This window comes from Gallus gallus, chromosome Z (genome assembly GCF_016699485.2).
Source record: "Gallus gallus isolate bGalGal1 chromosome Z, bGalGal1.mat.broiler.GRCg7b, whole genome shotgun sequence".
NCBI lineage: Eukaryota > Metazoa > Chordata > Aves > Galliformes > Phasianidae > Gallus > Gallus gallus.
Genome location: NC_052572.1, coordinates 52608053 through 52631664, shown reverse-complemented (window position 1 = coordinate 52631664; position 23612 = coordinate 52608053). Strand labels below are relative to the sequence as shown.

Genomic DNA, 23612 nt, shown 5'->3' with positions numbered 1-23612 from the left:
ACACAAGGATAGTAGCAGATGCTATTCTTGTACAGATGTAATTTTCAAGAACTATGATCACATTCACAATGGCAAATTAGAGGTTGGCTTTGCTCTAGCTGTAATGCATGACAGCAGCAGCAACACAGCTGCAACAGTACTGCTTCCACTGGTAAATACAAACCTGTAGGGCGCCTTGGCAGCCCACTGCTCTTTATGTTGTCACAGTGGCATTTCAAGCAATGTACACATTACTAAGAAAGAAGGCTATCTTGGGATATACATGTTTTGATCATACTCAGCTGCTCTGTAAACTGAGCCAGTTTATATAATATATATAAATATATGTAAGTATATATAAATATAGTATATAACTATTTATAACCTCTCCCTCCACCCCATTTTCTTTCTGAACACAGTCTTCCACAGTCTTTGCACCTACTTCTGGTCAATTACTTATTAAAATCCTAAAGCAGAATAAAAAGATATAAAACATGATTTCTTAGCTGTCAATGAGTTTACAGATGTTCTGACTGCCTTGCACCTGTTATCTGGCTGATGTCATGTGCAGTCATGTACAGGCAGCCCGGAAGATGGCAGTGGTAATACTCAGATGAGGCCAGCAAGAAGCAGCAGAGCCAGGAAGTTGACAAAGAGATCATCATCAGCTAGAGGCTCTGCTTCACAACAGTGCAGTCTATGATGTTAAGTAACAGATTTTTAATCTTTTGTTTTTGTGTTAAAAAGGTAGTTTTTAATAATTCAGTTAAGCTTTTGAACTACTTTCTTTCTAAGAAACAGACATCCTCCTTATTCTGGGAAACCCCTGAAGGAAGGTGAATCACATTTCATTCCCGTGTAAGAAAGGCTAACTGAGCCCGAATCCCAAAGATAACCTCAGCAGCTTTCTACTCTGCACCACCAAATAGTTGTGACTGTGGTTTAACAGAAAATGATGCTGGAGGACAGAAAGGAAATACGAACCAGTCTACAGTACCTTGACTGTAGTGAGAGGTAGAACTCTGCTGAACTACCTTCACACCCCCAAATATCAGCCTGAACATCAGACCAACACAACAGCTTCTGGGTAGCAGATCCTTATGCCATTAATATGAAGGTTTTAATTCTGCTTGAAATATTATCTCTACTACAAAGCAGTGGTAATTTTGCACCAAAGGCTAGCACACCTGCACCACACTGCTCTCCCACTCCTCCTCCTTCAAAAGAACAGAGACAGAAAATATGACAGCCAAGGGCTCGTGGTTGAGATAAGGACTGGGAGATCTCTCATCAGTTACTGTTATGAGCAAAACTGACTCATCTGAGGGAGAGTAATGTAATTTATTGCCTATTTCTAATAACAGACTAGAGCAGTAGAATTAAAAGCAAATTAAAAACACCTCCCACCTCCATCTATTCTCTCCTTTTTTCTCCCTCCAAACAGCACAGGGGATGGGGGCTGCATTTGGTTCATAATGCTTTGTCTCTGCTGCTCCTTCACCCTTAATCCTCCCTTGCTCCACTATCGGGTCCCCACAGCCACAGGATGCTACCCCTCCTGATCCTCTGAGTGCTCTCCACGCGGTACAGTTCTTCAAGAACTGCTCTAACATGGCATTTGTGGTGCAGACCTTCAGAAGAAGACTGCTCCAGTGTGCTCCCCCACCCCCCGCAATCAGCAGTAGCTCCCACCAACTCACCAGCTCCGCTGTGGGGTCCTTCACGGGCTTCAGTGTGGAGATCTGCTCTGCTGCGGTCCTCCATGGGCTGCAGAGGAACAGCCTGCTCCCCCACAGTCTCCTCCATGGGCTCCAGAGGAACAGCCTGCTCCCCCACAGTCTCTTCCATGGGCTGCAGAGGAACAGCTTGCTCCCCCACAGTCTCTTCCATGGGCTGCAGAGGAACAGCCTGCTCCCCCACAGTCCCCTCCGTGGGCTGCAGAGGTACAGACTGCTCCCCCATAGTCCCCTCAATGGGCTGCAAAGGAACAGCCTGCTCCCCCACATTCCCCTCAACGGGCTGCAGAGGAACAGCCTGCTCCCCCACAGTCCCCTCCATGGGCTGCAGAGGAACAGCCTGCTCCCCCACAGTCCCCTCCATGGGCTGCAGAGGGACAGCCTGCTCCCCCACTTTCCCCTCCATGGGCTGCAGAGGAACAGCCTGCTCCCCCATGGTGCCCTCCATGGGCTGCTGGGGGTCAGCCTGCTCCCCCACAGTCCTTTCCATGGGCTGTGGAGGAACAGCCTGCTCCCCCATGGTGCCCTCCGTGGGCTGTTGGGGGACAGCCTGCTCCTCTGCAGTACCCTCCATGGGCTGCTGGGGGACAGTCTGCTCCTCTGTGGTCCTCTCCATGGACTGTTGAGAAGTTTGGCTTCAGCAGCTGGAGCTCCTGCACTCCTGCACTGACCTTGGTGGCTGCTGGCTGTTTCTCTCACTCCTCTCTTCCAGCTGCTGTTTTGCAACAGTTTTTCCCCTTTCTTATATCTGCTCTCAGAGGCAACACCAACGTCTCTCATTGGCTCAGCTCTGGCCAGCAGCAGGTCCTTTTTGGAGCTGGCTCTTATCTGAAATGGGGCAGCTCCTCAGCTTTTCTCACAGAGGCCACCAGTGCACTACCCCCACTATCAAAAACTTGCCACATAAGACCCATACACAAACTGAAAGTAGGGAAATAATGCCAGTAAGACCCCTCAGTAACTGAGAGCAAGTTATGCAAGCCACTGTGCACAGCACCTTGCCAAATGTACTTCCTTACTGTGGTGTTCAGGAGATGCAACTACGAGACCCAATGCCTCATAGCTGCCTTCTTCCTATGCAACACCCAAGCTGAATGTTGCCATAATCCAAAACAGTCTCCCCACTGTGGGAGTAACAATTTGTGGAAATTTGTGCAATTTGTGAAAGCAAGCTTACTCAGACTCACAGCTTCTAATGCCTCAGTGACTGTAGCTCGAAGTTATGTTGAGATACCTCCAAGACGCAACAGCCATTCAGAAAACTTCACAGCAGCCACCCCTTCAGCACTGCCAGTTTCAAAGCAGGGTATTGACTAAGACCCTTCAAGTGATGCACACACAACTTATGCTTGTATATGTATACGTCTACATATATCTACATATAAAACATACACACTAAATCTCAGACATTTAATGAGAAACTTCAGCTTTCCCCCAGTTAAATTCTATTTCAGTCCCTTTTTCAAATCAAAGTGAGACACTCTGCCTGACATTGCCTTGAATCCAGGAAAAATAATCAGTTATTTTGTAATAAGGAAGAAAAAGTGCCACACTCCCTAGCTACTACAGGAAGGGGACGGTTTTCCTTCTAAACCCACACATTAAACTAATCAGAGAATAATCAGAATTTTTACCTAACTTGCAGACTCTTATGAAAGACAATCTACATTAAGTTTGAATGACTTGCTTCACGCCTGTCAAGATGAAGCTCACACAATGTTAGTCCAAGGGAAAGAGGTGGGAGTTCAGTGCTTTAAATTCACTCATTTCTGAGCTACAGAAAGCGTAACATTGGTTAAATGAATGATACCAACTGATACACTCATTACATTTGCTTCCCAGGAATCACAATATGCCACCTATACTACTAAAATGAACTTTATGTAGGATGTCACTGCTGCGCTTCATTAACTTGCATGAGTCAAGAGAGCTTTGTGGTGAATGCTAACAGCTTTGCAGGCTGGTGATCACCAAGTAGCAAATGCATGGGAACAACTGAAGTTTGAATCACTTATTCCTTTGATAAAACCTGTGAGTTGAGCAGAGAATGTGTTCTCATGATGCAGCCACAGATGTTGAGCCCACCTCTGAAGGTCCAACAAAGATAACCAAGAGGTTATCCTCTGTGATCCAAGAGTCTTGTAGTCTTGTCACAAAAAAAAAAAACAACACAAAAAACAAAACAAAAACAAAAACGACACAACAAAAAAACCCCAAAAACCGATCAAGACAAAACATTCCTGTAGATATCTGCTACGTGCTAGTCAACGATATTCCCATTTACAACATACTACTTTTCTTTTCTTTTAGATGCCCCTTCTAATTCGAGAGCCTTTCAAACTGCAGTTTTAAAAAGCAAACAGAATATTTCAGTATTACTAAGAAAGAAGTTGGAGATGACTTCAAGAAACGATGTATGCCAGTCACAACATATTCTTACTTGGGGCACAGAAGAGATGGTTGTACGTCAGCTGTGCTACAGCTCTTCTCAAATTTTGCCTGGACATAGAAATCTCACCATGAATAAGGTAAAAGCTGCATCTTTTCTTGGAGGTTTTAGCTACACCAGCTGCAAATAATGCATATTAGGACTGTCCTTCTCCCCTTTTTCTCCACTTTTCCTTTTGTAAGCTCCTAAAAACTCCATGGGCTTTCCAGAGGTCTGCATCTACCCTTAACTTCTCTAACTGACCAGTGGAAAGAAAGTTGTTACATGTTGGGAACAGCTAATATTTTTCATTTGTGTGGTGTGTCGCTTCACTGGTAATTTTAGCAACTTCCGAGCATAAGACACTGGATGATATCCTCTTCAAGAAAAAATCTGAAGACACTACAGGAAAACCAAAAATGTAAAATGCCTCTTGAACAACTTCCTATGCTTGCTAAGAAATCCATGGTCCCGCCCAACTGCTTTCTGCCCTCAGATCTCCTCTTTCACACCCTGACCCCAGCTGGCCCCATTACAAAGCCTGCCAGCCCCCTCTCCTCACCGTAAGGCCCAGCCAGGGGATGCAGTCCTCAATTCCATATACTCACTGAAGACTTACTTACTGTGGGCATTAGAAGGCGTGGGGAAGTCTGCAAGAAACGAACCCTCTCAGTTGCTATTCAGTAAACAGACTGTCTGCCCAGTAAGCATCAAGAATGTTGATGAAAATGAGACAACCGCGAGTTTGTAGTGAAGTCTAGGCCCGTGTTTATTTCATACACATTAAACATACCTTCCAGTTGCACTTCTGACTGCACCTCGCAGATACATGAGGAGAAAAGTGGAGGAACCTAAGCACAAACTGGACTGGTTGACCCTGTAACCCCCAGAGAAGTGCCCTTCCCCAGTAACTACCTGGGCCAGTTGGTGGCCTCATCTCCAATGCCTGTAAGCAAGCATGCAAGAAATAACCAATCCCTCACCCCATGCAGTGTCTTTCCCCCACCAGTACGGGGATGAGCAGCTCCTTCTCTGCTATCTGCCTCTGGGGAACAGGTAACCCACAGGCCCTGCCACACTAGTTTTCCACTGCTGGATAGGAGAGGCTGCTGGCACGGCTGCCACCTAGCAGCGCTTGGCACAGGACCTTACTGTACGTGATAAACAGATTTCGCAACATTCTTCAGCATTCAACTTTGTTATTTAAGAGAATAATGGAGCACAGAAGAAGACAATCCTTACTGTTAGCTTTTTCATGTCAAACATTACTCAGATTCTATTTAGCTTTTCATGCAAGAGTAAAACAAAATATCGAAGTTCATATTTCTGTATCTTTATAGTGCACGTGTAAAAGCCAGCAACATTTTTCTTAAGGTATTGGTAGCTATGTGCTTTGCTCTGGCCATCAGCTTTTCCTTCTTGTTCAAGGAGCAGCTCAGCAAGAAGCCACCCATGGAAAACATCTACAGCAGCCATAAATCTTCAGGAAATTAGGTTAATGCAGAAATACTTTCACACTCATAAGCACAGTGCCATGGCTTTACTGGTAATCTTGGTACTTAGAATATCAGGAGATGAAGTGCAACTGATGAAATCACATAGCAAAATGTCAATAAAATTCTGCTAGCATGTGTCAATCTGGCTTATAATACTACCAAAAAAACTACATAAAGCAATAAGGCCAAAGCACTACTTGGAGTCAAAAAAGAGGAAGTCACCTCCTGTTCTGAGGACAACCTCTATGATCTGTGGATAAGAAGGGATCTTTTTAAAGCAATATCATATATAATGATTAATTTGCTTTTGTAAGGACTTTCTAAAAAAACAAAAATCACAATTTTGTATGTATTAACAGTACATAGTGCTTCCCATGATTCCTTTATAAATTTCATCTTCTTAACAGCACTGTATCCCATCCTACCTTAATAATAATGCTTCTGAAGACTTAGATGTCTGAGTTCCTGAGGCACCTAAATCTAAGTTGCTTTTATAAAGCAAAAGCTACCTGAAATTTCAAGACATTTGTTTTGCTCTATTTGTAACTAGATCAGTAAATGGATTTTCTTAAAATGTATCTTCTCTTGAAAATTTCAGTAAGACTGAAAAATCAAAGACTTGTAAGATGTAAACTGTCTAGGAACTTCTGCATACAGTGAGAAGTGTGCTTTCTTCGTTTTAAATTTATTGTCACTTTTTCATCATTACAACATCAAAAACATTGACCAAAAGGTACAGAGGCACAACTTTAAATGTTAAGCTCTAAACTTCACAGTCTTGCTGCCTTCCTCCCATTGCTTTGTGGAATCTCTCAAAAGACCAGTAAAACCATCACCAATTTGCACAAAGATCTAACCTACCCTGGAGAAGGGTTCAGCAGTAATTTTTGCTACTGTTGTCTGCCTCAAGCAGCCTTTAATCAGGAGAGGAAACAGTGGTCTAGAGCAGGCATCTGTTACCAACTATTTCCAGTCTCTTACTTTTATGAAGAACAAATGCAATGAAATACTGGCACAAAAATTTCAAGTACAACTCAATTTTACTGTGTTTTATGTTTTTACTGCCTGTTCAATCTAGCCATAAAGCAAAGATAACCACTGAGGCACTGCTTATTTCAAAACTGACCTTGCAAACATTTGTTTGAAAGAGGGCCAAGTCTGAAAGCTTGCTTATTGAAGTTATGGGATCGTGCTACCTCTATGAAATAATTTCAAGGAAAGTTCTCTCTCAGTACAGGTTGTCTCCTAAAATGGGAAACTCTGAATACAATTAAAATTGGTCTCAGTACAGAGAAGCCAGAAATAGGTAGTACTTCATTACCCCATACAAGCTTTCTAAAACCCCAACCCCCTTGCAGCTGATGAAGTGTTTACTACCATAACTTACAAATAATTGGGAGTGACTTGCCAGGACAAAATGAAAAACTTAATTTATATTTGACGGGCCATGAAATAACTTCCTCTTTTCCTGTCATTTTTGGTCTTGCTCCAGTGAGTGAGCATTTGCCCTAGTCTTGTTTCCAAGAAGGAACCGTAATCATGTTCAGCATTTTACTTTTGTCTTTTTCCTCCTATGCCTGCAAAGTAAGGCACTAACAGCAATACAATACTGCTTTTAGTAAAAAATAAATAAAATAGTTTGTACCTTTTTTTTCCTTTTTTCTTCCTCCCCCCCCCCCCTCCGAACAGCTTAGGTTACAAGGGTAATACGTGAGTTACTTGGAGGGAAAATAAAAGACTGAGAGCATGCAGATTTTATCTCAATCCCACATATGGTAACAGAGATATTAATACATTATATAACACTGTTCCCCCAGGTCTGGATATACGATGTCTCAGTGTCACTAGCTTTTGACAGTGAGAAAAACTATCCTAAGGAATCTCAACTTCCTTAACCACAGATGGGCATATTATTGTAAAGAAGGAGGCAAAGACCCTGAGAAAATAAAAAATAAACATATTATCAGCATAGCTGGATGTTTCTCTGGAAAATCAGATTCTGCTCTTTATAAGTATCACTCAGTAATCAAATTACATCAACTTTTACAGTGCAGCAATTCTGTGTTAATTGGTTGTACCTCTCTTGGAGGGATGCTGTAATTCCTTCTGACTCTGTTTTTCATTCTCTGTTTTTTAAGGCCAAAATGTATAACCACATACTTCATCCCATCTTGCTGCTCCTCTCCTAACACCTTTGGTCAAGGCATCTCCACAGCCTTCAGCTCCTGTCACCACCTAGATCCCACTTGCTCTTGCCCAGACTGCAATCCTCAGCAAAGTAAAGGACTCCCACACTGTTTAGTCTCAACTGGAAGGACAGAAATGGGTAGACAAACACCTCAGTTTCGGCTCTGGTGCAAATGTGGTACACACAGTCATAAGATGTAGGTAAAACAATTGTCTGCCAGGAAACAGATAAGCAGAAAGCACCACATTCACGGCTGGAAATTTCCAGCATTTCTGAATTCTGATTTTTTTTTAAATTTCATTTTGTTTTTCAAGGCTTTTCTTTTCTGTAATGGAAACGGATTTCCAAGAGTCCAAACCCCTCTCAAGTTTTAAATCTCAGGAGCGTGTTACACAAAGAGAAAATTTCTTATAAACAAATGCTCTGACAAGCTTACCTAACCAGGCAAAATGCATTTCTGTCTGTGCTGGACTTTGGAGATAGGAGAAAATTTCTTCTGAAGTCTTCCCAAATGTTGTGCTAGAAAAATTCCATCTAACATGTCAGAATTTGGAAAAAAAGCTATGAACAACTGAATGCTATCTTGTACAGAAAACCACTGTACTCCTACAAGCCCAGCTATCAGGGATTCAGACATGTGCTTCATCTACACAAAGACTTCTTAAAACGACTCTCTAAGAACTCTCTAAGAGCTTCAACTTCTAATTCAATTCCAAAATTCAAAAAATTTTCCACTACCTTAGCTTTCCATTGTACCTCACTGTATCTATTTGAAGAGGTAGCTGGTCAACATTTAATACAAATGACACCAAACACCATGTTCTGCCCCTCCAAACTGTTCAGGTCATCACGCCATTTCTTTGTTTTGCAGACAGATAAATAATTTATATAGTCCAGCAATCCTAACAGTCAAACTAAAATAAACCAAAACAAAAACATTTGAATACGTGCTCTAAAAAACACAGGTATGCGCTAGGAGAGAAAAACTTCCAGAGCTAAGAAGAATTCTTTTTCACTGTCATGAAAAAACCTTGCAATGCCCCATTGAAGAAGTCAACCTTTCAGTACATTTTTGTCACTATTTTTGCATACGGTTGCCTTATGTATACTAACATACAGAAATTCTTTGGCCTGCCTTTCCTGCTTGCAAAGGTTACCAAGTCTGAGTAGGCTTGTTAAATGTTAACATAGGTACTCTTGATACTTATTCAACATTCAGATTACAAACCTGTCAGCTATGAAGTGGGGTAGTTTCACACAACAGTGCAAATGGAGAAATTAAACAAAAATTTGATGTTTCTGTTTATTTTGCTGTTGTTAGACACCAGTACTTCTAGTAAGGGCACTCTAGAAACTTGTTACCTAACAGATACTCAAGCTTAGATGGATAGCTTGTCTAAATCTGCGTGTTGTTTCACTGCTGGTCAATAGAGATCTGTCAGGGATGAGCACAGATGAGCAGCAAGTAATTTTCCCTTTTTTTTTTTTTTTTGCCATGCCCTGTCAACTCACAGCAATCAATAGTCTACCGATCCCTGAGTTACAAGTGGCATGTGAATACTGTTGTCTAATAAAATCTGATGGATTCATCCCTCATGAATTTGTCCAACTGTTTTCTGGGACACTTCATTCTCTGCAACAAATTCGAACTTCATTCAGATCTTCCTTCCTGATAATCCTTGCATCTTCCAAAACACACCTAATGTTCTTAACAATAGTCCCTGAAGTTCTCAGCAGAAAAAAAAAATCTCATTGCAACAATCATGAACATACTCTCAATGTAAGCAGCTGAAGTCATGCAGAACTCAAGCTTTGAAGTGCGATAAAGGAGCGGTCTGCATTTTAATTCACTTCATGGTTATTCAGAATTAACTGATTTAGACAATTCTGAAAAGACCAGAATATCCATCAGAGATTTCAGTTAGCTTTCTGTCAAGCACCTGTTCAAGCACTGTATACATCCATTTAAGTTATAAAACATTGCCATGATCAAAATTAGCAAGGGGGGTAACACCAAGGCTAAAAGTAAGGTCCCTTTTGTGTCTGTGAAATATGCAGCATACAGACAGATTGATCCATTTCACAAAGACATCTCATGAGGACCAGGAAGAGACACAGTTGAGACTGGAGATTCAACTTTCCAGTCTTTTAAAGCATAAGATCACTTAGCCCCGAAGAAAGCATCCCCATCCCAAACCCTTTCAACAGTTAAGAAAGAAAAATGTGGAACAGTAGAATTCCATCATAATTGCCTGCATTATTTTTTTGAAGTCGAAAATCTGATATGGTACGTATTAGTCCTGAAGTTTTGGCATCAGCCAAGCCTCTGGAGGAAATTCTTAACTAAACAAATGAAGTCAAAATTGTTTAGGGTGTTCTTTCAAAAGCTGTAGACCTTTTTCCTCCCCTTCAAGTGAAAAGAGAGTAATTCAACATTCCAGGATAATGAGCTACTTGCTCAAAATGATGAAATTGTAGGAGAAAACGGGCTAATTTTTATAGATTGGAAAAATAAGGCAAAGTGTACGCAACTTCTAAATCTACAAATTCTACAAATCCTATGTATTGAGAACAACTTCGCAAATTCCTCAAATAGTTTTGTTTTAATTTTCCTGACTTTCCTAAGCTGTTTTATTTTTAGCACACTGACATATCAACACGCCTTACTTCCAGGAGTGCTTTAAGAAGCTTTTAAACTAAGTTTAATTATATTACATTTCTATTCAACAGCAGCCCAGCATCAATTACGAAACAAAAACTAATCTTATCAAGGGGAAAAAAAAAAACAAACCACACACATAAAACAACTCACGATTTTCCAGAAGAATAAACCGTGGAACATAAGAAGCAAATAAAATGCTAGCTCCATAAATTACTCACGTATCCCTGTAAGCTTTCACAAAATTTATTCAAAAAATTTAGCAAATAAATAACAAAAGCTATGTTTGGTTGGAAATGTCACAGCTATTAACTAGCAAGAATCAAATCTTCTTTAGTATAACACTCAAAAAATTAAACTGAAAAACATCATTCAAATAGAGGTTGGCATCCTACTTGGCAATTTAAATCAATTAAAACCAATGCAGCCTAGCTTTTGAGAGAAGGAATTTATTTTATTATTATTATTATTATTATTATGTGTGTGTGTGTGGTGGTCTGAGGCTTTTGTTTGAGACTTTTTTTTTTTTCTCTTGAAAGCAGAAAATAAAGTGTGCACACACTGCTGTTTGTTACTTTTGAGCTGCTGGAAGTATGTACAAAGCTTGTGATTTCATCCCCTGACTCTGTGTACTTCCATTACTGACCAACACGCTACACGAACTGCTGTGCCCTGACATACTGGTCCAGCTCTGTTTAGTTTCAACATTAGAAACTCCCACCTAGCCAGGGCTCTGGTCCAGGGGCAGTCACACAAACACCAGTGTAGTACATGCATGGTATCTTCTGGCATGATTGAAAATGAGTGTTATGCAACTCAAGCGTGCCCTAATCCACAGGCACAATGGGAAGCATTTATTTATAAGTTATGAAGCTGTAAAATGTAACTGGATTGTTTCTTGGAAATGCAGAACAAATGGCTAATTTGTTATTGGGGTTGGACTAGAAGAACAACAGGTAACAGCCAACATTTCAGTGGAGCAATTATCAGAGCACAAGGTGACTACTACATGGCCACAGGCTGATTACTAGAACAGTCCTGTTAAAAAGAACTTAAATGATGCAGTGGCTCAGATGGTTAATTTGGAGGTGCTCCCTGAGCTCCCTTGCAGAGGCCCATCCAAGCAGCTGTGCAGGACAAAGAACATGGCACTTGCTGGGCCTCGCTCTGCGTCTCCTCCTACAGCTCTTGGGCTGAGATACAGGCAATGACCAGAAATATGTATGACCAACAATTCATGCACAAAGTCCTAGGACCGTGCCACTGCTTCCTCCATTGGCCTGCAACAGACCTACGTGCTGACTCCTGAGGCAGCAGCACAAATGTCTCTCTGTGTCAGTGGTCCTCCTGGCATTGCTCAGCTCCATGCTCAGCAGGGACATCACCCGAAAAGCTGGCCTAACATTACCAAGCATGGCTGTAAAGGAAACTGTCTCATACACAACTCTGGGCAACCTACAGCTGCAGTCCAACTCTCTGGTATGGGAAAAAGAACATTCCTGCTCTTTCCTAACCTACTATACAGCGACGCAATACAAGAAGAATGAAAAGAATAACTTAACGTATTATTTATTTTGTAAGCATCAAAAGTATGTTCAGCATAGGGAAGACTTTAGTCTCTGTCCTAAGGATTAAATCCACTTCGATTTTGTTTATAACCAAGAAGAATTTACTAACATAAGTTCCCGTTGATGTAATAAATACCATTTCATCACAGCATTATAATGTTTTCTTGAAGAAACTGAAGTGAAAGGCAGTCAAACAGCAGCAAAGCTGAAATCCTTCATTAACTAAGCACTCATAGCATGGAGTCTGCCTTCGAACATTTCCTAGTGCTGCTGCACCTAGCGCTACAATAAAACCAAACTGTACACCACGTCAAACTGGTCAAGTTTATTACATGTTAGGCAGCTCAATTTTTATTTCAATTCTTATTTGTATTTTTATCTCTTCTCCCATCTTTTTGAAAGTCTGTACTACTCGGGGAGCTGCCTGAACGCAATGTGTAGCTTGACATAAATTACAGTTTTGAGATCCTTACTTCAACATCAACTTTAAGAGGACAGGACAACATACATGAACATAAACTAAAAAAAAAAAAAACACCAGCATCGATATATATGGTATGTTTTAAAAGAAGATTGAGGGTAAAGTGAGTTTTTAGACTGAAACAGTTTTTATTGGGAAAATATGTTGTTGCCAATCTAGAGCACTGTGGACCTAATTTCACAGTTACACTGGAAAACGCTGTCATACAACGTGCGTGCAAAACAAAATCTTGTTGATTAATTGTCCTAATACAACTATTCCTTGTTGTGTTCCTTGACTCCACACCCTACTTAGAGTACAAGCACTATCCACCATTTATCAAAACTGTATCAGCTAGCAAGGAAAACCAGAACTGGATGCAGAGCTACCTACAGCTGTATGGTAAAAATCCGTTGAAGAGGCTCCTCTCAAAAACACCCTCTTGCCAAGTAATTCACAGATAGAGATTTTCTTTTTATCCCCTGCCCAAATCACTGAGATCATTTCAAGACATCTGCAGCAAGAGCAGAAGAGAATGAAGAACAACCGAAGGCATGCACACGCTCGCACGGCAGGAGGCCCAGCCCAGGACGGCTGCATGCACTGTGCTATTAGCCTTATCGAAACCTCTTGCATATATGCACAGGTAAAAACAAGCTGCTGGAGCCACAGCTCCTTCTTCACCAGCTATGATAAGGTGTGTGCGCTTGCCCACATCTGTTTCTACAGTCGTATGCGTACAGGGAGGCATCAGAATGTATTAGAACAGGCTAAAACAAGTCCTGGAAAAGCCCTCCTTGCTTAGATAAATGACAGTAAACAGTCAAGTAAAATTTTAAGATTGTGTACATATAATGGAAACTAATTAGATTATATTATTGATTTAATGACCCAGCAATTATTACATAAACAAAATAGCTGTAGGAACCAAAAACACTGGTCAGAACAATTAAACCTCTAATACTTGGGTTATCAAATCAAAATACAGTGATGTTTTAAAATTAAAATAAGACCCAAACAGAAAAACAAATGGCAGCTGCATTTCCCTGGGCTCTGGCCAGGATTGCCAAGATTCATTGCCTGCAGTCCATTTTTACCACAGCACTAAGCTCTGCCATGAGTGAGATTATAGTGGGAGAGTGCAGCAATTATTGTAACTACAGTACTAGTAATGGGAACAGCTGTTAACAGCCTTCTTGAAACCATTGATTCTGTCTTAAGGTTTGAGTTCAGGAACCAAATATTTTCCTCTCCTCCCTTTCTCATAGAGTTTAAAAACAAACAAACAAAACAAAACAAAACAAAAAAACAAAACAACAAAACAACAACAAAACTTATCAACAAATAGACAAACATCACAGGAAGCCTTCTCCCTTTCCCAAGAGAAAACTTTTCCCACAGAAGATTCTGCCAGCTTCTGGCAATCAGTTCTGCAAATCAGTTGTTTAATCTCTTGGAAACGTGGCATGAACAGCAGCAGAGCAGGAAGAAAAACCAGAGTCCTCTCTGCTGGAGGAAGGTTCTTGGGCAGCTTTTAAACAGAATCGAAGTAACTCCCAGGAAGTTGGTTCCACCTCTGTTTTTACTGTCTAACCTGATTGTAGACTTTTTAGCTCAACATGCAAATAGCAGTCTTGCTGGAACAAAAAGCTGAAAAGGATCCTTATTTTTTGAAAAACCTCCGTTTCCATTAAGTAAGTATCACACCACTCTGAACCTTCTTTGATTGCTGTACTGTTCCCTTACACAGAGAACAAAACTGAATACACAGCCACATCAGGTTGGTACTGCACAAAGATCCCATCCTAGGGCACAGTGGAATGCAAGGCATTTATCATTTTTGGACAGGCATTTGGCATAAAGGGTGTATACGGCCTGTTGGCCTAGGCAAGAATCATGCATGGTCCCACTGTCAGAAGGCAGCACAACATTGAGCAAGAGCTCATCTGCAGATTAGACCAAAAGCAAGGCAAACCATAGGGAGCGTTTCAGAACAGGGTGACTCCATGAATGGGATATCGTGTCTGATGTTACACAGACACTCCAGCCACTACTTTTAGGCAAAGGTGGCAGAAAACAACAGTACTAGAAATAGACATGGGCAAAAAAGCGCTGGTGTAAGCTGGTCACAGAATCCAAGCAAAACCAAAGTTAAAGCAGTTTTCCTGGAAGACCCCACTGAAAACTTTTCCAGGCCTCTCAAACTCACGGTTACAAGTGTGAAGAAGTCAAAGGCTTCCCAGCCATGGCAAGCTGTGCTGAACATAGCACCATTCAGCATGCACAAGGAGCATCACCAGCTCTCCAAAAGAACACAGAAATGTTATGAACACCCAGTTAGTTGTCTCAGATGTGGCTAACAGATCCAGGAAACGGAAGGCAGTATTAAATTCAGGCAATAGGTAAGCTAGCAGCATGAAGATTTGGGCATCAGTGGATGCAATGGTGAGCATGAATAGTGCCAGGATACACACTCCCTACTTGTTTTGATGCACGGTAGCATCCATAAAGGCAATACATCAGCTAAATTACTCTGTAGCTTCACAACATCTCCAATAGTAAAGGGAGAATTAAGATAAGAACTGGGGGACAGTAGTTGAGAAGGACTCAGTGGCAGGATGGAGAGGCACCTCAGGAGCATCGTTACAAACTGAAGGAACACCTGACTCAAATATGCCTACACAAACACAGCTTGGGAACAGTCAGCAAGAAAAAAAGCCCTACAGCGACACAAAACATGATGTGAATGGAACAACTGAGATAGCTTGAAGCACTGAGCGTTGTGATTGGCAGACAAATGTTCTTCAGGAGATGTGAGCCTTTAGGCAACACAGCATTTTGGATACAGGGAGCTCTTCCAGGAGACAAGAGCTGGGTGAGACCTTATGAGTCTGGATCAGAGCAGTAAGCACATCATTGTATCAGCATCCTTCTCGACAATTTCCCAAGATGAAGCCTTGGTTATACAGAGAACTGCTCTTGATCACAGCACTGGCTCTTATGAAGGATTTTTGTCTCTCTGACATCTGCAGGAGAGGTAACAAAACAGGTGGGACACACCGAAATGAGATTTCTACACTTGAAGAACTTCTTGATACAGGTACTGTAAAGGCTAACTAGAAGTTGTGCATGGTTGGACTGGCTATTCGCTAGCAAAGATGTGTTGAGTAAGGACATAAAAATCACTGGCAGCTGTAGTAGTAGTGACCACAACACAAGGGATTTCAAAGTTCTGAGGGCACTGGGGGAGTACAAACGCAGGGTGCAGATCACAAACTTCAGTAGAACAAACTTGAGGAGTGGCAGGTATGACCCCATTGGAAGAAGCTACAAGGGGTAGAGGATCACAAGAAAGCTGGCAGGTCTTTGCAGACATTTCCTTAGCTCAAGAATAGTCCATTCCAATACTCAGGAAGTCAAGGAGACATACCAGGAGCCAAGGGAGGACTAATGGTGGAACTCTACTGCAAAAAGGCCGTGTAAGAGATGTGAAAGCACGGCAAGGCTACCAAATAAGAATCCAAAAACACTGCCTTGCCATGCAGGAATTATGTCAGGAAAGCAGGTAAGAACTACAGGCATTATAGGGATAACAAGGTTGATGGGACTTTGGGTGATCTGCTTTAGTGAAAGACTTCCCTCCCATAGCAGGAGGTTGGACTAGATGATATTTAAAGGTCCTGTCCAACTCAAACCATTCTACAATTTTTATGATTCTAACAAGAGTTTCTAGTGCTACATTAACAGTTAAAGGCCAAACAAGGAAACTGTGGGACATTACTGTTACGGCAGGTCATTTAGCAACAACAGACGTAGGTAAGACAGAGGTACTCAGTGCCTTCTTCAACAGAAAAATTCCTTAAAATGTCTGTAGTTACAAACAGGGTTTAAAGAGGGAAGAATGACCACTGGCAAATAAAGATGGAGTCGGGGATTGCTGCACGAAACTTGACCGAAACTGCTACATCTAAGGGTTCTGGTCAATGCCAGTAGGAAAGCTCTCTCTCGTATCATCCCATCTTCAAACAAAGGCCAAAAGAACAATTACGGGAACAGCGGAATGGTAAGCCTCACTTTTGTTCTTGGTGAAATCAAAGTGAGTTCCCTTTGAGCACATTTCTGGGCACACAGAGAAAGGGGAAATTAGATTGTTCTGACAGTGATGGTGAACAGACAGCATCTGCTGCAGTGCAGTCCTCACTCTATTGACTCTTTCAAGTTGAAATCTGGAAGTAAGTATTAAGAATCTAAAGTTACATAGGGGAGAATCTTCATACCCGAAGAAGTCTTGCTTCAGGTAATGTCTTTAAGAAGCAGGGTTCATAACAAATTCTGTCTTAGCTGCCAGTCTCCAAAATAAGCCTGAGAGAAATGAGATATGTACAGGAACCCTTTATCAATTTGAATTTATTTTGTAGGTACCAGGGATAATAAAATGCCTGCTTAGTGATGTTCCTGATATTGCATAAAAATTTTATCTCTCATTTCACTTGTGATTCTGGAACCTGCTGTTTTTGTTCCTTCAAAACTTCACAAGGGTTCCTCTTGTTTATGAGTGGATCACAAAATTCAGTTTATGCTTAAATGTACTTAATTACTCAACACAGTTTAGTCTGCCTCCCCCCAGACTCTTTCAAATACTGAAGTAAAGCAGAGAGAGAATAGTAAGATACACTTCTTGCAACTTCTCCATTTGAAAATCTGTGGTAAGATGCACACTAGAAGATCTGCAAAGACAAGTCTGAAACAACAGCAAAAAAATTATATGCAGGTTCTAACTGTCCTCTCCCCACAGCTGCAGACCAACCCAGTTGCTACTGAAACGTACCAATGACAAGCACCCAAACTGCAGCACGTCTTCCAAGAAGAAAGGATCGTCTTTTGTGGGATGTATGCAGATACCCCTAAAAATTCCTTCTGGAGGTCCTTTTGGCAGCTCAAGAGAACTCAGTTGAAGCCCAGAGGCCCTCAGCACCTAATCTCTGGTTTCAAAGTAGGATGTGAGAACACTCCTTGGCTGCTGACATAGATAATCCGAAGAGGGAAGATGCTTGCTCTCTAGGGCTGCACTCCAAAAGTCTGCTTCTCCCTCATGACAGTATTACTGTACGGAAAGATTCTGAACAGTCTGCAACTCCATATAGGTCCTTTCTCACTCCACCTTTATGTCATGCTGTTTGGTTGCTGAAGTGCAACATCCTATCTGAAGTCTGCTCCTTCCTCCCCTGTGTCTAGGTCTGCTATGTCCAAGAAGCTCTCTGCATACAAAGCAGACTTTGCCAGAAGTACGAAGTTTTCTTTTACTTCAGTTTCAGAAGACTGATTCCAGTTGTGAAAACACATTTGAATTTAACATTTAAGTTTAAGCTTACCTTAATGGTTGCTGAATGGTGCTATATTCAGTGACAGAGGCTGTTGTGTCATACACTGGAGACCACACTGCAGAGCTGCTTGAGACCTGGCATGTTGCAAGCATCTGAAAGAGGCTTTGACCACCTTACAGTTTCATTGCATTGGCCATAGAGAGAGTGACAAACCATACTGGTGTTCATGTTTTGCAACAGACATCAAGAGAAGCCACTTTAGCAGCCATAAAACATGAGCAGCTTACAGCCACCACAGGCTTTTACTTCATGGGAGTAGTGAGGATACTGCATGAGTCTCATACGAATTTCAAGCCACAAGAAGTCTCAGAGGCCTAAAGAACTGGCATTGGTCTGGCAAGCGCATCCTGCCTGGGTGAAAACTTGAGTCTGGAGATCAGGTCTATGTGGTGTCTTTTCAACAGCACAACTACACGCATTGGCTAGAAGGAGAGATGAACCTTCCCTTCATTAGTCATGCCCAGAACAGCAGACAGAACATACACAGCAGTACAGAAAAACAATGTTACCAGTATCTGACTTCTTTGCATAGATGGGCTTTGTGCTTTCTGCAGCACTCATCCCAGAGGCACTTTCCATCTCAGTGTACTACAACAGTCACACCTGCCAGGCACTGCGAGGGAGTTGGATGTGGTGCCAGACAACCAAGTAGATGCAAACACTACTGGGACTAAGACTGACATAAGGACAAAGCCAGGAAAAGCAGTGCAGAGAATAGAGTATCTGACTGATCCCATAGCCTGCCACCCGAATAATTCTGAGAAAACATCCCCATCACAGTACAGCTGCAGGGGATTCAAAAGCAATCAAAGCCACATGTAATGCCCCACATAATCAGTGGCTGAGCCTACCCCAGCTCACAGAAAGGAAGGCACCTGAATATGACAGCAGTAAGAGTGGGTGCAGCACAACACGACAATCTCATACATGATGTGCCAGAAGGATGCAACAACTTCATGAGTGCGTTTGTTCAGAAGGGCATGTTCCAACTGACAGTAATAAGGTTTCATTATGTAGAGCCACTACAAGGCACATTAGTGAGTCTCAGCTAACAGGCAGAGTGAAGGAAGTATTCACTATGCTATGCCATCCCCCTTTTTAATTTTTTTGCTTTTCTTAGAGAGGAAAGGGTTACTGACTGCACAGGCAGCACGAAATCTTATAAGCTAATCTGACAAAAGCCAGCATGTGATCTGGCAGAGCTGAAAAATGGGAAAGAACAGACAAAGTTTGCCCTTTCATCATTTTCCTACTGACAGGCAGGGTGGGGTAGAGGATCCCACACACGCACCATCTCCTCTGAAGCAGTACAACTGCAAAAAAGTTTGAGACTTGTCTGTAGATAAGACAGCTTGTTTTGGACTGCTTCCTCCCGGGTGTTAGGCTTGGAAAAAAGACAAGATGGAGAATGGACAATAGCCATCTCTCAAATATATCCGTGTCTACCTTTGCTTTTTCCTTTGTTGGTTTTTTTTTTTCCCTCACTTGCTAAAGAGCAAAATACAAATGCAAACAAACAAATAAATAAAAAGCAAGGAGGAGGAGATGCAGTAAAAATTAAGATTGGCATTCTGTATCTCTCAGTCTACTCAGGACAGCAAAGCTCATGGAGATGCTTTTCCTAGTATCTGTCACATGTAATCAAGTCTGATTACTCAGAGCTCCAGCAAGAAAGCCCTATTATTCTACCAGGAGTGAAATTATACAAAGTTAATATCTTAATCAGGCTGATTCATTTGGTTAAGTTCTTATACCTCATCCTCTTTGAGCAATTTTTTTTTTCTGACCTCATTCAAGTAATTCTTTTATCATGATAAAAAGAAGAAAGCAGGTGTCAGATTAGAGTTTTCCCTCATGTTATCTTATACATTGCCCTAAAGAAAAAAACTAAAACCACAGACGAGCCAGGTACAAGTGTATTAATTAAAGCAACAGAAGCAGGATATTAAAACATGAAATTAAATCTGTGGTATTCCAGCTGCAGTGGGACAGGTGCTGTGAATCATTCTGACCTTCCTGTCTTAACTGGAGAAACTGAAGAAAATGAGCTAACGTTCGAACCTTGAAATGACAACACTCTCACATGCTTCAAATGCTGAAACAAATAGGAACGGGAATGAAAAGACTTACATACAGGTAAAAATAGAAATGTCTTCCTCAGCACTGTTTTAGACCTTCTCTTAAGCCCTCACTACTGCAGGGTACAAATCATGTCTGCAGTGAGCAACCGTATGCTCTATAAATCACTGAGAAAGAGGAGAATGATAATTTAGCCATTTGCTTCATGTACAACTTGCTCTCCCTCAAGCAATACAGTTTCTGATTCTAATGCGTGATTCATAATCATAAAAACACATGTGAAACTTGCAGAACATTTTGCTGTGCTTCACAAAGAAGGGAAGGCTACAAATTACCCAATTCTTTGGTAATAGTAACAAAAAAAAAAACAAAAACAAAAACAAAAAAAACCAAAAACCAGCCTAAAAGACACCCAATTGCATTTGCAAATTAATTATTTGCGAAGACAAGAATCACTTAGGAAAACTAGCTGCCATGCTGCTAGGGAGCCTACAAACAGGAGGGGAGTCAACTCTTTGAAAGGGTAGACAGTGGGACAAAGGGAAATGGTTTTAAGTTGAAGGAGGGAAGATTTAGGTTGGATGTCAAGGGGAAGTTCTTCACTGTGAGAATGGTGAGGTGCTGGCACAGGCTGCCCAGAGATGTTGTGGATGCCCTGTCCCTGCAGGTGTTCAAGGCCAGGTTGGATGGGGCCCTGGGCAGCCTGGTCTAGTATTAAATATGGAGGTTGGTGGCCCTGCCTGTGCTGGCAGGGGGGTTGGAGATTCGTGATCCTTCAGGTCCCTTTCAACCCAGGCCATTCTATGATTCTATGAAAACAACATATTCAACATTCAAGAATATTATCTGATACAGTCCTTTCTGTTTAGTGTTTAGATAAAGGTTTAGTAAAAAAAATCACAATCTGATTGACACAAGCGGACTTGTTTTTCAGGGTTTTCACTTCTCTGAATTTGTATTTAATTCAAGGCAAGCCAAAGCCATGCCAATGCGACAGCTTCGCCATATGGCTGATGTGTTCTTTTCCGCACAGGCACATGCAGCCCATGTCCCAGGTGGAGCAGAAAGCATGGGGACCCAGTTACTAAGCAAGGACAGAAACAGAACTGTAAGCAGCCTACACACAAAGAAAAGCCAAAGAGCTCGTGTCGTGATGCAGAAACACACTGAAAAAAGCTATGCCTGAACACTGAAGCTGATTCCTGTCTCTCAAGACTTGTATAAAGAAGATTTGGTACATGACAGGAGCCTGAAAGAACACCTGCTTCCATGCAACAATACCAATTATCATGTCTCATTCCTACGATGTTCTCTAACGGATGAAGAACTGGAAATATTTCTATATCAAGGCATGAGACAGATAGCACAAACCAAGTGCATGCAGCATCCATCTCCCCCAGATCACACCCCAGTTCAATCTGCTCTCTGCAGCCAAAATACACCATTTTATCTCCAAGCATTACCTTGGAGCAAACCATAATCAAACTGATTCCCCTCTGCTCATCCCAGCAGATAAACATGCACAGAGCCTTCGCTTAGAATTTTGTCCCACATCATTACTTAAGCTCTTTGAAGGGGAAACAATCCTCTTGCAATTGCAGCTGAAGGGGCTCAGAGCTCACAACCCTCACAGTACTCGCTCCATGCTACGCAGATGAGCGGCAGCCTCTGTGTCAGTAAACACCTTGAGCTATGCTATTGATTAAATCAGTAAAACAGTCCAGCAGTCACACACCCATGGATGACACAAGACCTAGGCAGCAAGCTCCCTGCAGCTCCTCTTAATTCCTGTTTCAAAAGCAAAAAAAAAGGGCTGTAAATTAGATCTGTACACTAGGGTCAGACTGCCTTTTATCGAGTAAAGCACAAAGGTTGTCCATTTCATTACATCTCTACTTAAGGAACAGCAAGAAAATTTTGAGAAGGCAAGCTCCTTGTCTTTTCAGCAGTTAAATGCCTTTCAGCTATTTTGACTCACTGATACACTTTCACACAAATCATTCATGTCATTTTAAGAAATGACACACAATTTCCTACCTAATCAGTTACAAAAGAATGAGCAGAAAACAGTACAAGGTACTACACAAGCACCTCTACCTCAACCAGCTGCTGAGCAGGGTCTGTGACTGTTTGTTTAAGGGGAAAGAATAAATCCTCCTTGCTCTACTGATCCACAAATATACATGAAAGAAAGACACACAAAACTCTGCAGGAAATGTCTGCTAAGGGAGATGCAGGAGTGAAAAGTTAAGATTCCATACAACAACTGCTGTCAACTTCGAGTTAACAAATGAGGAAAAATGCTCCAAACTAAAGTTGATTATTTCCAGTGTTACGCGTAACAGTTCATATAGAGCAGAAAGAAATGCAGCTTTTAAAGATTAGCAAATAAATAAATACATACATTCTGCCTATATATCACAACACAAGATACACATGCTCAGAACAAGGAAAGAGTCAGAATCAGAATTAACAGTAATGCAACGGATTAGTATTTTCGGCAAAAACCATTCTCTCTCAGGCTCTTTTCAGTACTATTCATTATTTATCTCTAATACCAATGACTCAAGTGACATCTTTTGGACAACTAGACTCTTAAGTGGTTCTAGTGCTATGACATACCAAAATTGGCATCTTATTTACTAATTCCAGCTTGGAAGCAAGGGCTGTAATCACCTCAGAATTACTCTGTACGGTGGACAGCTAAGAATATAGATCTTTCTCAAATGACTTGAATTTAAAATGCACAGGGCAGTCCACAGCTTATCTATATGAAAAAAAAAATGACAGCACTTAACTGCTGGGGATCACATGCTTCTCCCACTGGGAAGACAAAGGAAGACAAGAAAAATTTCTCAGATCAATAAGCAATACTTCAGAAAGACTGCTGATCATTCAAATCCCTTCCTCCACAAGGACCAACAGGAAATATTCTGAAGAGAATGCATTTTGTTCACATACGAGGGAAGAAAGAACAATTCCCCTTCCTGCCTCCCCAGATGCAAGTGTCACTCACATGCACACAACATGACAGAATTACAGGCTGGGGAAAAACATGGTGTTAATTATTGAGAGACCAATACAAATGAAGAATCAGAATTGGTCCAAACTTGTTTGTGAAAAGTCTGTTCTATTTGGCTGTATTCAAATTCACAATTCAGCCTTTTTCCACAACAACTACGCTAGGACACAGGCTTTGCCTGCACAGTAGAGGTCACAGTAGACACCATGAAATTTGTTTTGGAATTTGGTGAAATTCAAAATCAAGCTGGACTGTACGTTTGGCAGCTTGTCTACACCAGGTCATCTCCATAGGTGTCTTTTGACCTAGACCGTTCTTTGATTTCATGATCTTCCTACACTGTCAGAGACTCCCCTAGGCTAATTAGATAAGCTGTCTGCTCCAGAATAAGTTAGATGATTCCACACAGACATTATGGAGAAGTTTAAAGCTTGCTGTACCCATAACAGGCAAGGCCACATGAAAAAATGTTCTGGACAAAAACTATGTAATAGAATAGTTTAAGCTATCAATTTATGATGTGATTCAATTTGCAATCACTGTTTCTCATTCTCCTGAGAGAAGAGACTTCTGAGAAGAGGCCTGGGTATGACCTTTGTCCGGATACTCCATG

At 41.5% G+C, this 23612-nt stretch overlaps 1 protein-coding gene across 3 annotated transcripts in view; it reads right to left on the bottom strand.

Annotated features, from left to right (window-relative positions):
* Positions 1 to 23612, bottom strand: part of RNF38 (ring finger protein 38) — a 99893-nt gene that overhangs the window by 39898 nt on the left and 36383 nt on the right. Inside the window, exon 1 of one of the 3 annotated variants that reach the window (XM_046905715.1) lies at positions 1680 to 7319. The exons of the other annotated variants lie outside the window; for them this stretch is intronic. Within the exon in view, the coding sequence (XP_046761671.1) occupies positions 1680 to 2331 (652 nt within the window). The 5' untranslated portion in view covers positions 2332 to 7319. Of the gene's footprint in view, positions 1 to 1679; positions 7320 to 23612 lie in introns of those variants that run through there. 3 annotated transcript variants of the gene reach the window in all.